Genomic DNA, 12,278 nt, shown 5'->3' with positions numbered 1-12,278 from the left:
CAGTGGGCTTACCTTATTTTTGCCTCAGTTTCCCTCTTTGTAGGATGGGGATAATGATAGCACCTCTTCTTAGGATGGCTGCGAGGATTCCGTGGGTCGGCCCACAGGAAGAGGTTGGAGCATGTGACCTGAAGTATGAGCTCAATGAGTGGTAGCTCCTGTGTTGTTTGCACAGCTTGGGACTCATCCCACGATTTCCTTGCTTGTTGTCGAGGCTGCGAACATATCCCTCGTCCTGAGATGAAAGATAATGCTATTTTATTCATCTTGGGTGGCAGGGAGGGAGGTCCTGTTTGGAGGTGACGGGAGCCTTCGTCCATGTTCTGATGTTCCTGGGGAGGGAAATGAGTCTTTTTTGCTGGGGAAATCATCTTTCTGCCCTGGGCTCAGTAGAAGGGGCTCCAGAGCCCCAAGCCCCTAAAAATTTTGGATGTCCTGCTCTTTATATCCATAGCCATGTCCTGGGATGCAGACTAGTTCATGAGGACTGGACTGGGGACCAATTCCAAAATGACAATAATAACAGATACTCATTAAGTGCTTCTTGTGTCCCAGGTTCGGGTCTAAGCGAGTTAATTGTTCAATGTTCTCAACAACCGTTTGAGGTTAGTAGTGTGTTATAACCTTCATTCTCCATGTCATTCACAGGAGGCACAGAATGTATAAGGGGATTGCCAGGGTCCCATAAAGAGGACACAGCTTGGATTGAACCCAGGATGTCTGGCTTCAGAGTCTGCTTGCTTAAGTCCCATGCTAACTGCCTTTCTGATTCAAGGCCACAGCTAGCCCATTCTTCTTGTCCCTTCTAGCCTCATGGCAATTTAGTTCGAAGGCTTTGCAGCCCTTCTCTGTTTTGACTGGGGCCCCGTGAGTTTACTTGCACAGTTCAACGGGGACTTGATTCCAGGGAGCTGAGGGAGCCTGTCTTGCTCCTCCCAGCCTTGGACAAAATGTCTTGTCTCTTTCCTAGTGTTCAAATTTTACTGCAGAGAGGTGAGGCTATCGTCATGAAGAAGCCAAGAGCTCGAAAGCTCGTGCCTTCCTTGAGGACGGTAGAGACTGTCCATTCTACAGAGCACAACAGCAAACCATTCCACTGGCTTTTTGTAGAGCTAAGGAATGAATGGCCCTGATTATATGGAAAACCATCTAGCATCTTTACTCTAAAGGAAGGAGACAAAACAAGTAGAGTTTCTGATGGGGCAGACACCCATAATCATATTTGTCATAAAATATCAGACACATATCCTGAAACATTTTTTCCAACTCAAAGCTTCTACGTGGAGATAGATGAGCACGGGGCTTTGCTATGTCAGGAGACATCATGAGAAAAGTGAGCTGCCTGGGGGTCATGTATGAGGGGTGAGGCTGGGTAAACTGAGAGCCCCACAACCTACCTCAGGGGGCAGCTGCTGGTCAGTTCTTGCCAACTGTTGCCAGTGTGGGCCTGGTATTGCCTGGTGTTCAGATTTTTTTTTAAACCTGGATTTTGTTGGAAATTTCCCCAATTTTTAAATGTAGTCAGCTCGTCCAAGTTCAACACACACACACAAAAGCCCATTGCCTGGCCAGGTGTAGTACATGGTCATGACTTTCTGATATTTGCACTGTGGCCTCGGACAGCATAGTACGCCCCAAGCAGGGCACTTGCCTCATGTGTTGTGTCATGATATTGACTCTCTTTCCTGAGGGAAGGAAGGACGATCTGGGAGGGCAGCATGTGTCTTGCCCCCCGTCGTGCCCCTGGCGCCCATCCAGATACCCGGCACGCTGTGGAGAGTCTCCCAGGGGAGAAACCAGAGCAGAACCTCATTGTCCTTGCGGCCGGTCTTCCCAGGTACCGTCTTTCTACAACGTCAGCCAGATGGGAGTGCTGCTGGCTGGGCTGGGCACCCAGGCCTTCCACGCCATGGAGCGCAGGGACCTCTTGCAGGTCCTGAGAAGCACTGTCTCCTTGCACGTTTCCGACTTGTCGCCTGCCCAGAAACAAGGTGTCCTCAGCAAGGTGAGGGAAGACGTGTAGTTCTCAGCCATGTGGTTCGCATGTGGTTTGGGGCTTTTGGGCTGTAACTTTGGGCCATTGACTCAGGGCTGGGGTTAGCCCAGCCTTTGGTGAGGGTGCCTTGTGAACCTACCCCTCATGGGGCCACCTTCCTTCCTTTCCAGAAAGAGACCCTTGGGTCCTCGTACATCTTTCCTTCCTTCCTTCCTTCCTTCCTTCCTTCCTTCCTTCCCTCCCTCCCTCCCTCCCTTCCTTCTTTCCTCCCTAGCTTTACATATTTATTTTAGAGAGAGAACATGAGTGGGAGGGGCAGAGGGAAAGGGGGAGAGAATCTCAGACTCTGAGCTGAGCCTGATGCAGGGATTGAGATCATGACCCTGAACCAAGAGTCGGACACTTACCCAACTGCACCACCAGACACCCCAAGGGTCATGCTATATTTCTTCCCAGACCCTAGTGCTTTCCGTAGCCAGTTGACTCTGGAAGACTTCTTTTCTTTTCTTTTCTTTTTTTTTTTTTTTGAGATTTTATTTATTTATTTGTCAGAGAGAGAAAGAGAGAGGGAGGGAGACCACAAGCAGGGAAAGCCATCAGCAGAGGGAGAAGCAGACTCCTGGCTGAGCAGGGAGCCTGATGCAGAACTTGATCCCAGGACCCTGGGATCATGACCTGAGCTGAAGGCAGATGTTTAACTGACTGAGCCACCCAGGTGTCCCTGGAAGACTTTTCTTAAATTAGGTTTCTTGATATAATAATGTTTTGAAAGTTTATTTTTCAAATTTCAAAATGAGCCCTGAGGTTTGCAGAGTGCTTCTGAAAGCCCCTTCCTGATCTGAGGTCACACCTATGTTCTCCTTTCTCACTTGGCGGTGGGTCTTTGGGGATCCTATTCTCTTGGACCTGCTGCGTCCAGTTGCAAAATCTGTTAAGAAACCAAACCCAAGAATTTTGGCTTAAAATACCAACAGCTTGCAGATAGCAATAGCATGGCTGGTTAAAACAAAGGGTGTGGGTTCTGGAATAAGACAGACTTGTGCTTGAATCTTACTTGTCAGTTTACAACCAGTTGCTTATTAAGCCTCAGTTTTCTCACCTGCAAAATGGGGTAATGATAGTCCCCCACCCACCTCCTAGGGTTGCTGAGTGGAGATGGTGGGTTTCATGGTGTCTGAGACCACTGACACAGTGCCTGGCCCTCACCCAGAGCTCAGCACACTTTCTACAAGGTGGTTATTATGCTCATCCTCACTCTTGGCAGATGATCGAAACAGGAGATGCTGCCTCGAACATTGTGGAAATACCAGGGGCTTTCTTTAAGGAAGTATCTCTTTTTGATATACGGAGGGAAGCCGGATTTAACACTACAGTCCTAAAGGAAAAGGAGCTTCGAAGGAGCCAGGTATGACCACTAAGGATTCTGATACCAATTTGGATGTGTGTATGTTGGGGGGAGTGGGTTCCCCACACCAACAAGGAATTCTCCGACATCAGTTGGGTGTCCTGTGATTCAACTCAGTTCTGACTCCATCTACCTGGTGATGGCATCAGATCCCACAGGGTAAGGGTTCAGCCCTACCATCCTACACCCCCAACCCCTCAGCGTCAGATCCCAGGCACAAGTCCTTGTCGTCATCCCCCGGGCTTCTGACCTACCAACTGTAGATCGAAGGTTCCAGTAACTGCGCTGCTCTCACTTTGGCTTGATTAACTTGATCGAGGAGCTCACAGAACTCAGAGAAACATTTTCCTTACTAGATCAGTGTTTTATTGTAAAAGGATGTAACTCAGGAACAGCCAGAGGGAAGAGATACACAGGGCAAGGTGTGGGGAATGGGCACAGAGCTTCTACGGCCTCTCCAGACGGACACCCCTCCCAGCACCGACCCCTCTTCGCCAACTTGAAGCTCTCAGAACCGGTGCTTTTGGGTTTTTATGGAGGCTTCATCACTTAGGAATGCTTGATGAAATCATTGGTGTTTGGTGACTGATTCAGCATCCAGCCCGTCTCCCCTCCCTGAAAGTGCCAACCCTCCAGTCTTGTGTTTGGTTCTGCCAGCAACATCCCTCCCCCATCAGGTGATTTCAAAAAGTCATCATTAGCATGAGAAGAGAGGCCTTGCTTGCTCTCCTCACTTAGGAAATTCCCAGGGTTTTAGGGACTGGTGCCAGGAAAGGGGATAAGACCAAATACAGATTTCTTCTATAAATCACAATGTCACAACCACAATGCCCAGATCGCTCCTGGATTTCTGACTCCCTGCCTTGTGGGAGAGCTCTGTTTTATGGTTAATTTGGTAAAAGAAATTTATTTCTGTGTGATTACACTCAGGGGACAGAACAGTGTAGTGTTAAGAAGTTGGAAAAGACCTGAGCATGAATCTGGGTGCTGCCATTTATTATCTCTGGGGGAGCTACTTCTCGCTCAGCCTCAGTTTTCTCGGTGTGAAATGGGCATAGTTTCTTTCTTTCTTTCTTTCTTTCTTTCTTTCTTTCTTTCTTTCTTTTTTTTAAGGTTTTATTTATTTACCTGACAGTGAGAGAGGGAACACAAGCAGGGGGAGCAGGAGAGGGAGAAGCAGGCTCTCCACTGAGCAGGAAGCCTGATGCAGGGCTCGATCCCAGGACCCCGGGATCATGACCCAAGCTGAAGGCAGACGCCCAATGAATGAGCCACCTAGGCGCCCCTTTCTTTCTTTTTTTTAATGATTTATTTATTTTAGAGAGAGAGCATGTGTGCACATGCTGGGAGGTGGGGTCGGGTGGGGAGGAGCAGAGGGAGAGAGAGAATCTTAGTGATGGCAAGACTGGGGTGGGAGGGGTCCCAGAACTCAATCCTGCACCTGAGGAAATGTCTGGGGCCACACACAGAGCTTTGGGAACTTACCTCCCTAGCTGTTGCTTTCTCCTGGGCCTGGCTGCCACGTCACAGATGCCTCTGTCTAATGCTGGCTCATAATTTATTCTGTTTGGGGAATTATGCTCAAAGTTTCAGAGTCTATAAAATAGATGGATGTCATACTTGATCGCATCTGCAAGTTAGGTGTTCTGTAAAATTATGTTCCTTCAAACAAATGGCTCCCCTGCCTACCAAGTATTGTTCTTGTAGAGTGCCCGTCTGGGAGGGCTGGAGGGGAGCGTGTGCTGCAAGCAGGAGTTGCTTTATTGATGGTACCTTCTAGCCCGTCCTGGTCTATTCATCCCTGCCTCCTGCTTTTGCTTCCCGGGCCCTGGCAGCGGGGGCATGGACACAGGCGCTGTCCAGCACCTTCACAGCTAATCAGCTGTGGACACATGGACACAGCGGATCGGCACCATTGCAGAGCATTGGAAATAAACCTCCAGCCCCGCAGCCTGACGGCTTTGCTCCTCATTCATGTTCTGGAGATGGGGTCCTCCAGGTGGGGGAGCGAGAGCACGCGTCCTGCAGTCGCCAGTTCAGATCCCAGCTCTACCACCCAGCAACTGTATGGGCCTGGGTAAATAACATAGCCTGTTCAGCTTCCATTTCCCCATCTGTAAAATGGGATCATAGTGTGCCTTCCCCACAAGGCCTCACGGTGCTGAGCACACACTGCGTTCATCACGGTGGGTGAGTGAGTGAGGGAGGGCTCCTTCCACGCAGTAACCCTTCTCTTCCCTCAGGCCTTGTTCCTGTATGAGCTTCTGTCAAAGTCGACCAGAAGGCCGGAGGAGCTCCTGAGGTAGGCAAGTGTACTCAGCCTGGGGGCTGATGAGCCCTTTGGAGGCTAATTTCCGGGGAAGGAGAGTTGGACCGCCCAGTCCGGAGCCTGTGCCCCAGCAGACCTGCCTTCTCTTGCCCCTTCTCCCCCCCCCCCCACGCCCTTCTTCTCCCTGCTTCCTTGCTCTGTTTTCTAGCACAGGGCAGCTGATCAAAGGCGTGACCTGCTCCCACATAGATGCCATGAGTGTGGACTCCTTTCTGGCCCATTTCCACTATTTTGAGAACAACCTCTCCCTGCTCTCACCGTGTCAGGTACCATTACAGCACGTTCGAACTTCTGAGTCTCCGTCCCTGCCTCAGTCGTCAGCCGGGACTGACATGGGGGGCTTAAGCTATTTGTGCCAGGATTATTCCCATGCAAGCGCTGATGTGGGGCCAAACATGGAGCCAGGTTTTCTCCAGTTTTCTTTTTTAAAAGCTCCAGATACCCCTGTCTCTACAGCCAGAGTTTCACCAAGGTTGGTTATTCTAAATTCAGATCTGGACCTAAAAATACGGTTGTTGGGTATACCATTTGGCATGTTTGTAATTAGGTCCCGAGACTAAAGGTCATTCTCTCCTTTCTGTCCTTCCCAGGGGTAGCCTGGAATGGGAACAGTACTTTAATAAGAGTATTTTCTTCTTCATTTAATCCTTTGTTTTCCAAAAGGTTAGGGAGACTCTTATCCCTTTGGGGAGACCAGAGGCAGAAACAGACTTTTCCCTGGATCTAAGCAAGTAAAACCAGGCTTTGGGAACAGTGTTTGTACTTGGGGGTCTAAGCTTTTGACGGGACAGGGTCCTGAGAGGGTGAGCAGGCAGAGACACAAGGCATCTGCCCGACTCTGGCCTGGCCTGTTGTAGATACGAATGCAAAGTTTCCAAATAATGAATTCTCTCCCCGAGAGCTAGGAAATAAGCGTAAAGCTTGGCGTGTAATCCAAGGTCGTTAGAAGAATAGGGAAGATTTTCACAAAGCCTTGTCATTCCCTCGCATTCAGTCAGTGGTTCTCGGATTTGAGTGTCAGCATTTCCTGGGATGCTGGAGTTGTTTGATGGGTATTAAGTTTCAGTTTTGCTCGATGAATAAATTCTAGAAATCTGCCGTGCAACACAGTGCTGATCATGAACAATGTGGTATGGTGGACTTCAGAATTTGCTAAGAGGGTAGATCTCATGTTAAGTGAAAAACAAAAACAAAAAGGAATAAGGGAAACTCTGGGAAGTGTTGGATGTGTCTATTACCGTGACTGTGCGAGGGTGTCCCGGGCATTTGCACATGTCCAGACTCATCACAGTGTACGCATTAGAGGTGCATGTCTTTGCATATCACTATACCTCAAGAAAGCTATTAAAAAACCCCACAGATTAAAAAAAAAAACCCAACACAGATTGTGGAACCTCACTTGCAATTTCAGGGGTGAAGCCTGATAATTGACATTTCTAGCAGCTTTCTGGTGAGAACTGTTGAACTGTATGAAAAGTCTTGCCCAGGCAGGGAGGAAAGCAAATTATTTCGGTAACGTGGACCCTGGCATGGCAGTCTCCTTTATATTCATCAAACTGACCCAGTGGCTGGAGGTCAGACCTGCTTTGAGGAAGACGACCGCCATGTTCAAGGAGGAAGAATTGTTCCAGCAAAGCCCCTTTCCTAGAGTCTTTCAATTCTCAGGACCTTCAAATACCAGTTAATTAGAAAACTTGCCTTTGTTGTTTACACTTTTGTTGAAAACACATACTTATTATTGAAGAATAAAACAATATTTAGAGAGTAAAATATCCCCCAGTTTCCCCTGGAGCAGTGATTCTTGGAGGGCTGTTTGGCCATATCTGGAGACACTTTTGGTCGTCAAGCCTAGGGGAGAAGCATGGAGTGAGTAGAAACTAGGGACGCGGCTCACTTCCTGCAATGCAGAGAAAAGCCCCACAGCAAAGGGTTGTCCAAACCCAACAGCTTAAAGGTGCTGAGATTTGAGAGTCCCCCCCTTTTTTTTTTTTTAAGATTTTATTTATTTGAGAGAGAGAAAGAGAGAGGGAATGCTCTAGCGGTGGGGAGGCACAGAGGGGCAAGAAGACCCCCCACTGAGCAGGGAGCCCGATAAGGGGCTTGATCCCTGGACCCAGAGATCATGACCTGAGCAGAAGGCAGCTGTTTAACCGACTGAGCCAACAAGTGCTCTGAGAGTCCCTCTTAAGGTAACCACGGGGAAAAGTATGCTAGTGACTTTGAGAGGTTTTTTTTGCATATATAAAATGTATTTGCATGTAATTTAAAAAACACAAGTGATTTCATACTATATACATTGTTCTGTTTAACTTTCTATCACAGGCGTGTGTGTGTATGTGTGTGTGTATCTAAAATAGGTCATGGGACGCCTGGGTGGCTCAGTGGGTTAAGCCTCTACTTACAGTCCAGGTCATGATCTCAGGGTCCTGGGATCGAGCTCTGCATTGGGCTTTCTGCTCAGCGGGGAGCCTGCTTCCCTCTCTCTCTGCCTGCCTCTCTGCCTACTTGTGATCTCTGTCTGTCAAATAAATAAATAAAATCTTTAAAAAAAATAGGTCATGGCCATCATTCCATGTTAACAGATATAAATCTACCTTTTGAAACAATAGTTATTTAGCACTCAGTTGTATGGATATACCATAACTGACCTCACCAATCCCAAACCGAGGGACAGTGAACTTACATCTCTGTAAAAGGTAAACATAGGTATATTAAAAATTCCGAGTTTTTCTGAGCAAATATCAAGTGGTTTGGAGAGCTCTGGCAGAGGGAAAAGAATATTATATAGAGAAAGTGCAGATGCAGAGAAAGAAATTATTTGGCGATATCTTAAAGCCTAGTTGGTTCTTGATGATTGGTTGTCATTGATGTTTTAATTTCATAACCTTGAGGTGCTTATGGACTTGGGTTTTGGTGTGCTCACATAGGGCACCGTATCATTAGGGCCGCTTTAGTCTGATGGCGTCCTCCTTTAATTAATTTAACATCGCACTTTCTTGCAGTAATAAACAAAACAAGGTGAGTATTCTCAGACTTAAATTTTTGTGTTCGCCTTGTGATTGCCTCAGTGTCCTCATCCCTAAACTGGGCACAGTAGTGATACCTCTACCATAGGGTGTTCTATTAAATAATAAGTAAACATATATAGGGCACTTAGAACAGTGCCTGGTCCAGAGAAAGCACAGTCTGTTTGCTCTTATGATCATTGGACTAAATTCCTAGAACTGCTTTAATCTTTCAGGTTAATTGTTTGGCGTGGAAATACTGGGAGGTCTCCAGGTCCTCTATGCCACCTTTCCTCCTGGCTGTGCTCCCGTAAGTGAACACTGGCTCCCCTCTCTGGCCCAACAATGAGATCGGGGAGAGTCATCCAAACCATCTCACCCCCGGGTTTTTGTGAGGAACCAGAAACAGAGTACCTTCCAGAATTAAGCTCTTGTGAACCAGGATTTAAATTCTGAGTCCCATGTAGATATTCAGACAGAATCTCTTGCTTTTTTCCCCTCCTGTTATTTAAAAACCAAAGCCAGAGCAATCCAAGCCTGAGTGAGTGCTGGTGAAGCAGGTCCCATCTGGGCTGACCTCCCAGCTGTGCCCAGGCTCAGGGTGATCAGGGCTGATGTGAGTCGTGGGGATTTCTCCTGGCATATGTGGGCTTCTAGGCGTGGGAGGGGGAGCCCTGCTTTTCAAGCACAGTCTGGATACTCTCTTTGTCTTTATTTCCCTCTTCCTTCTCTTGCTGTTAATTGTCTTCATTTATTCAAAAAATATTCACCAAATGCATACTTTATACTAGTTCTCAAAGATAATTTACTTTTCCCCTTTTAAGAGCTTATAGTCTCTGGGAGGGGGAATATATAAATACAAAACTAATAACAATGTCATGTTGGTATTTGGTTGAAGGTGATAGAGGCTTAACTCAAACTGGCTTAGGCAAGAAAAGGCAATTTTGGTTCAGGTAACTGGGAAGTCCTGGGATAGAGTTCAGGCATGCAGGCATGGCTTGATCCAGGGGCTCAGTGGTCAGCCATGTGTCTTTTTGGCCCTGCTTTCCTTTGTAGGCTTCTGTGCCAGGCAACTTCTTTCTCTGTGGTGGTCTCTGGCAGATTCAAGGTCATATCTTCCTGGTTAAAAGACTTTTTCTTCCCATCCTTCTCAGTAAGTTGTGGGTTTGACTGGGGTCATGGAGTATGGATAACTCCGATTGGCTTAGTTTGGTATTTTACCCCTGGAGCCAAGAATGAAGTGGGGGTCCACCTCAAACCACAAGACTTCACGTGAAGATGGTGATTCTCCAAGAAAGCCAGATGCTCTTACCATGGGAAAGAGTGGTGGGTACAGGGCACAGAGGGGGGACTATCTCCTTCAGACTGGAGAGTCAGAGGAGGCTAACCTGAAGCTCAGAGAATGAGCAGGGGTTTCAGAATTCAAGATGGACACCTCAGGCAGGGGCACAAGGGATGTTTGGTCCAGCAGTGAGTGGGCAAGGGAAGCGAAGCACTCTGGGGAATGCATGGTGTGTGTCTGCAGAGTAGCTGGGAGACAGAATGCCAGAGAGGGACAGTCAAATCAGAGAAGGGTTGTGTGACACCATAAGGTGTTTCACGTGTATTCTGGGCACAGATCCTGAGATTCATGTTTCAGAGAGATTATTATCTCTGTCCCATAGCAGACAGAATACAGGGGGCCTGGCCAGAAGGAGGGAGACATGGAAGCTTATTTCTAGAGCCTGGACCTTGGCATAGTGGTTTCCTACCACTGATCCACATCTCAGCTGAAAGACCTGTGTCTTAGAACAGGCTCCCCATCATTCTCCATTGCAGAGCCCTTTTGTTTTCTAACTTACACTTATCACTGGCTGAAATGGCCTGTTTTATTCACTGGTGTCTGTTGTCTTTACCCTACTAGAATAAAGCATCCTGAGAACAGGGACCCACCCATCATGCAGTGTTTGTGGTTGTAGCTGGGGCCCAGTACTGTGCCTGGCAGGCAGTAGATATTTGCTGAATGAATGAAGAGATAAATAAGATAGCAGTACTATGAATGGAGAGGCAAGAGCAGATTTAATATTAAGCTGGTAGCAATGACAGATTTGGGGAGAGAGGAAAAGAGACACTTGGGATGGTGTAGAGGAGGAAAAACATGCAGAATTTGGTTTTGGAACAGTCTGGTGGTCATGATGAGTAGGCCATGTGGGTCTAGAGCAGTCTTTCTCAATCTTTGTTTCATTATTGCCTCCCTAAAGGGAACAATTTAATTTCTCCTGAATAAGAGAATTTACCAGGAATAAGATTTTGTTGAATAGGGTTGAGCTTTAGTGAGTCACAAATCATTGTAATAACTAAGATTTTTCCTATTTGTTCCCTCTCTCTACCTGAACCAATTGTTCCCCCCTAGGGGGCCATATTGCCTCTCTTAAGAATACATGGTCAAAAGTTTGGGGGGGGCGGTTCTGGACTGGAGATGCCAGAATCAGGTATCATTTCTCTTACTTTTTCCTGCTCTCTCCTTGTCTTTCTTTCCCCCTTTCTATTTTATTCTCTCTCTTCTTTATCTCTTACTTCTTTTTCTTTTTCTTTCTCTTCATCTCCCCTCAACCAGTCCGTCAGTCAGCATATGTTTATGGAGACCCCATTCTCTGATCAGTGTTACCAGAGCGTAGAAGAGAGGCATGATGGGAAGTCTGTTTCTTGCCCATAGAAGAGGGGCATGATGGGGGCATCTGTTTCCCTGTCCACAGAAGAGGGGCATGATGGGAAGTCCATTTCCCTGTCCACTGAAGAGTGGCAGGATGCGGAGTCTGTTTTTCTGCCCACAGAAGAGGATTGTGATGGGTGGGGGGCTTGCTTCCTCCCAGGAGGAACCATAACATCACTGGGGACAACAAACATTTAAAGAGCAGCCCTTATCCCAAGAGGAATAAGCTCTTAGGCATGTGAAGGCTGATTTCAGGGGCAAATGCAGACCAGCCACTGTTTTCCTCCTCTCATTCTTCCCGTCTCTTTCCAGGGCTCACTACCTGGCTTCTGTCCCAGCTTCCCAGTGTGTGCCCTTTCTGATCAGCCTGGGGAAGAGTCAGCTGGACTCCTTGGTTTTAGATTCTCACAAAAAGAATTCAGTCCTTAGGAAGGTACAGCAGTGCCTGGTAAGGAAACTCTTCCTGGGTGACACTCCTGGTGTCCCTTCCTCCCTGAGGGTCTGTGGCCATCCCGGGGAGCCCTCAAGGGATCTGGCTGGGATCTCAAGCTTGTGGTGACGGCCAGAAGTCTGACTTATGGGTCTCAAAACTGGCCCTGGGACCCCGGGTGGGACCATGTTGGCCATTGGTTCTGAGAACTGTCATCCTGGGCTTGAATGATGGGAGGCTGCTCCAGGGGACTCAAAAGATTAGGGTACACAGAGTCTGCGATCTAGACGGATCTACACTGGCCTCTGACAGTGATTGGTTATGTGGCTTCAGGCAAGTCATTCCCTTCCCTGAGCCTCAGTCTTCTCATCCCTAAAATGGGTGCAAGAGTTAATTGCACAGAGTTACTGAGGGCATGAAA

General features: G+C 47.7%; 1 protein-coding gene across 1 annotated transcript in view; it reads left to right on the top strand.

Moving 5' to 3' along the window:
- OTOA (otoancorin) overlaps positions 1 to 12,278 on the top strand; it is a gene marked incomplete at its 5' end in the record, with an annotated part of 61,587 nt that overhangs the window by 23,611 nt on the left and 25,698 nt on the right. The window contains 6 exons of the mRNA XM_080831713.1: positions 1,838 to 2,005; positions 3,261 to 3,401; positions 5,645 to 5,703; positions 5,879 to 5,996; positions 8,972 to 9,045; positions 11,740 to 11,875. Coding sequence (XP_080687839.1) covers positions 1,838 to 2,005; positions 3,261 to 3,401; positions 5,645 to 5,703; positions 5,879 to 5,996; positions 8,972 to 9,045; positions 11,740 to 11,875 — 696 coding nt within the window. The remainder of the gene's footprint in view (positions 1 to 1,837; positions 2,006 to 3,260; positions 3,402 to 5,644; positions 5,704 to 5,878; positions 5,997 to 8,971; positions 9,046 to 11,739; positions 11,876 to 12,278) is intronic.

The sequence above is a fragment of the Martes martes genome, assembly GCF_963455335.1.
Source record: "Martes martes genome assembly, contig: SUPER_18_unloc_1, whole genome shotgun sequence".
In the NCBI taxonomy this organism is placed as follows: Eukaryota; Metazoa; Chordata; class Mammalia; order Carnivora; family Mustelidae; genus Martes; species Martes martes.
Note: the sequence above shows the minus strand (reverse complement) of the source record. Positions and strands in the feature narration are given on the sequence as shown.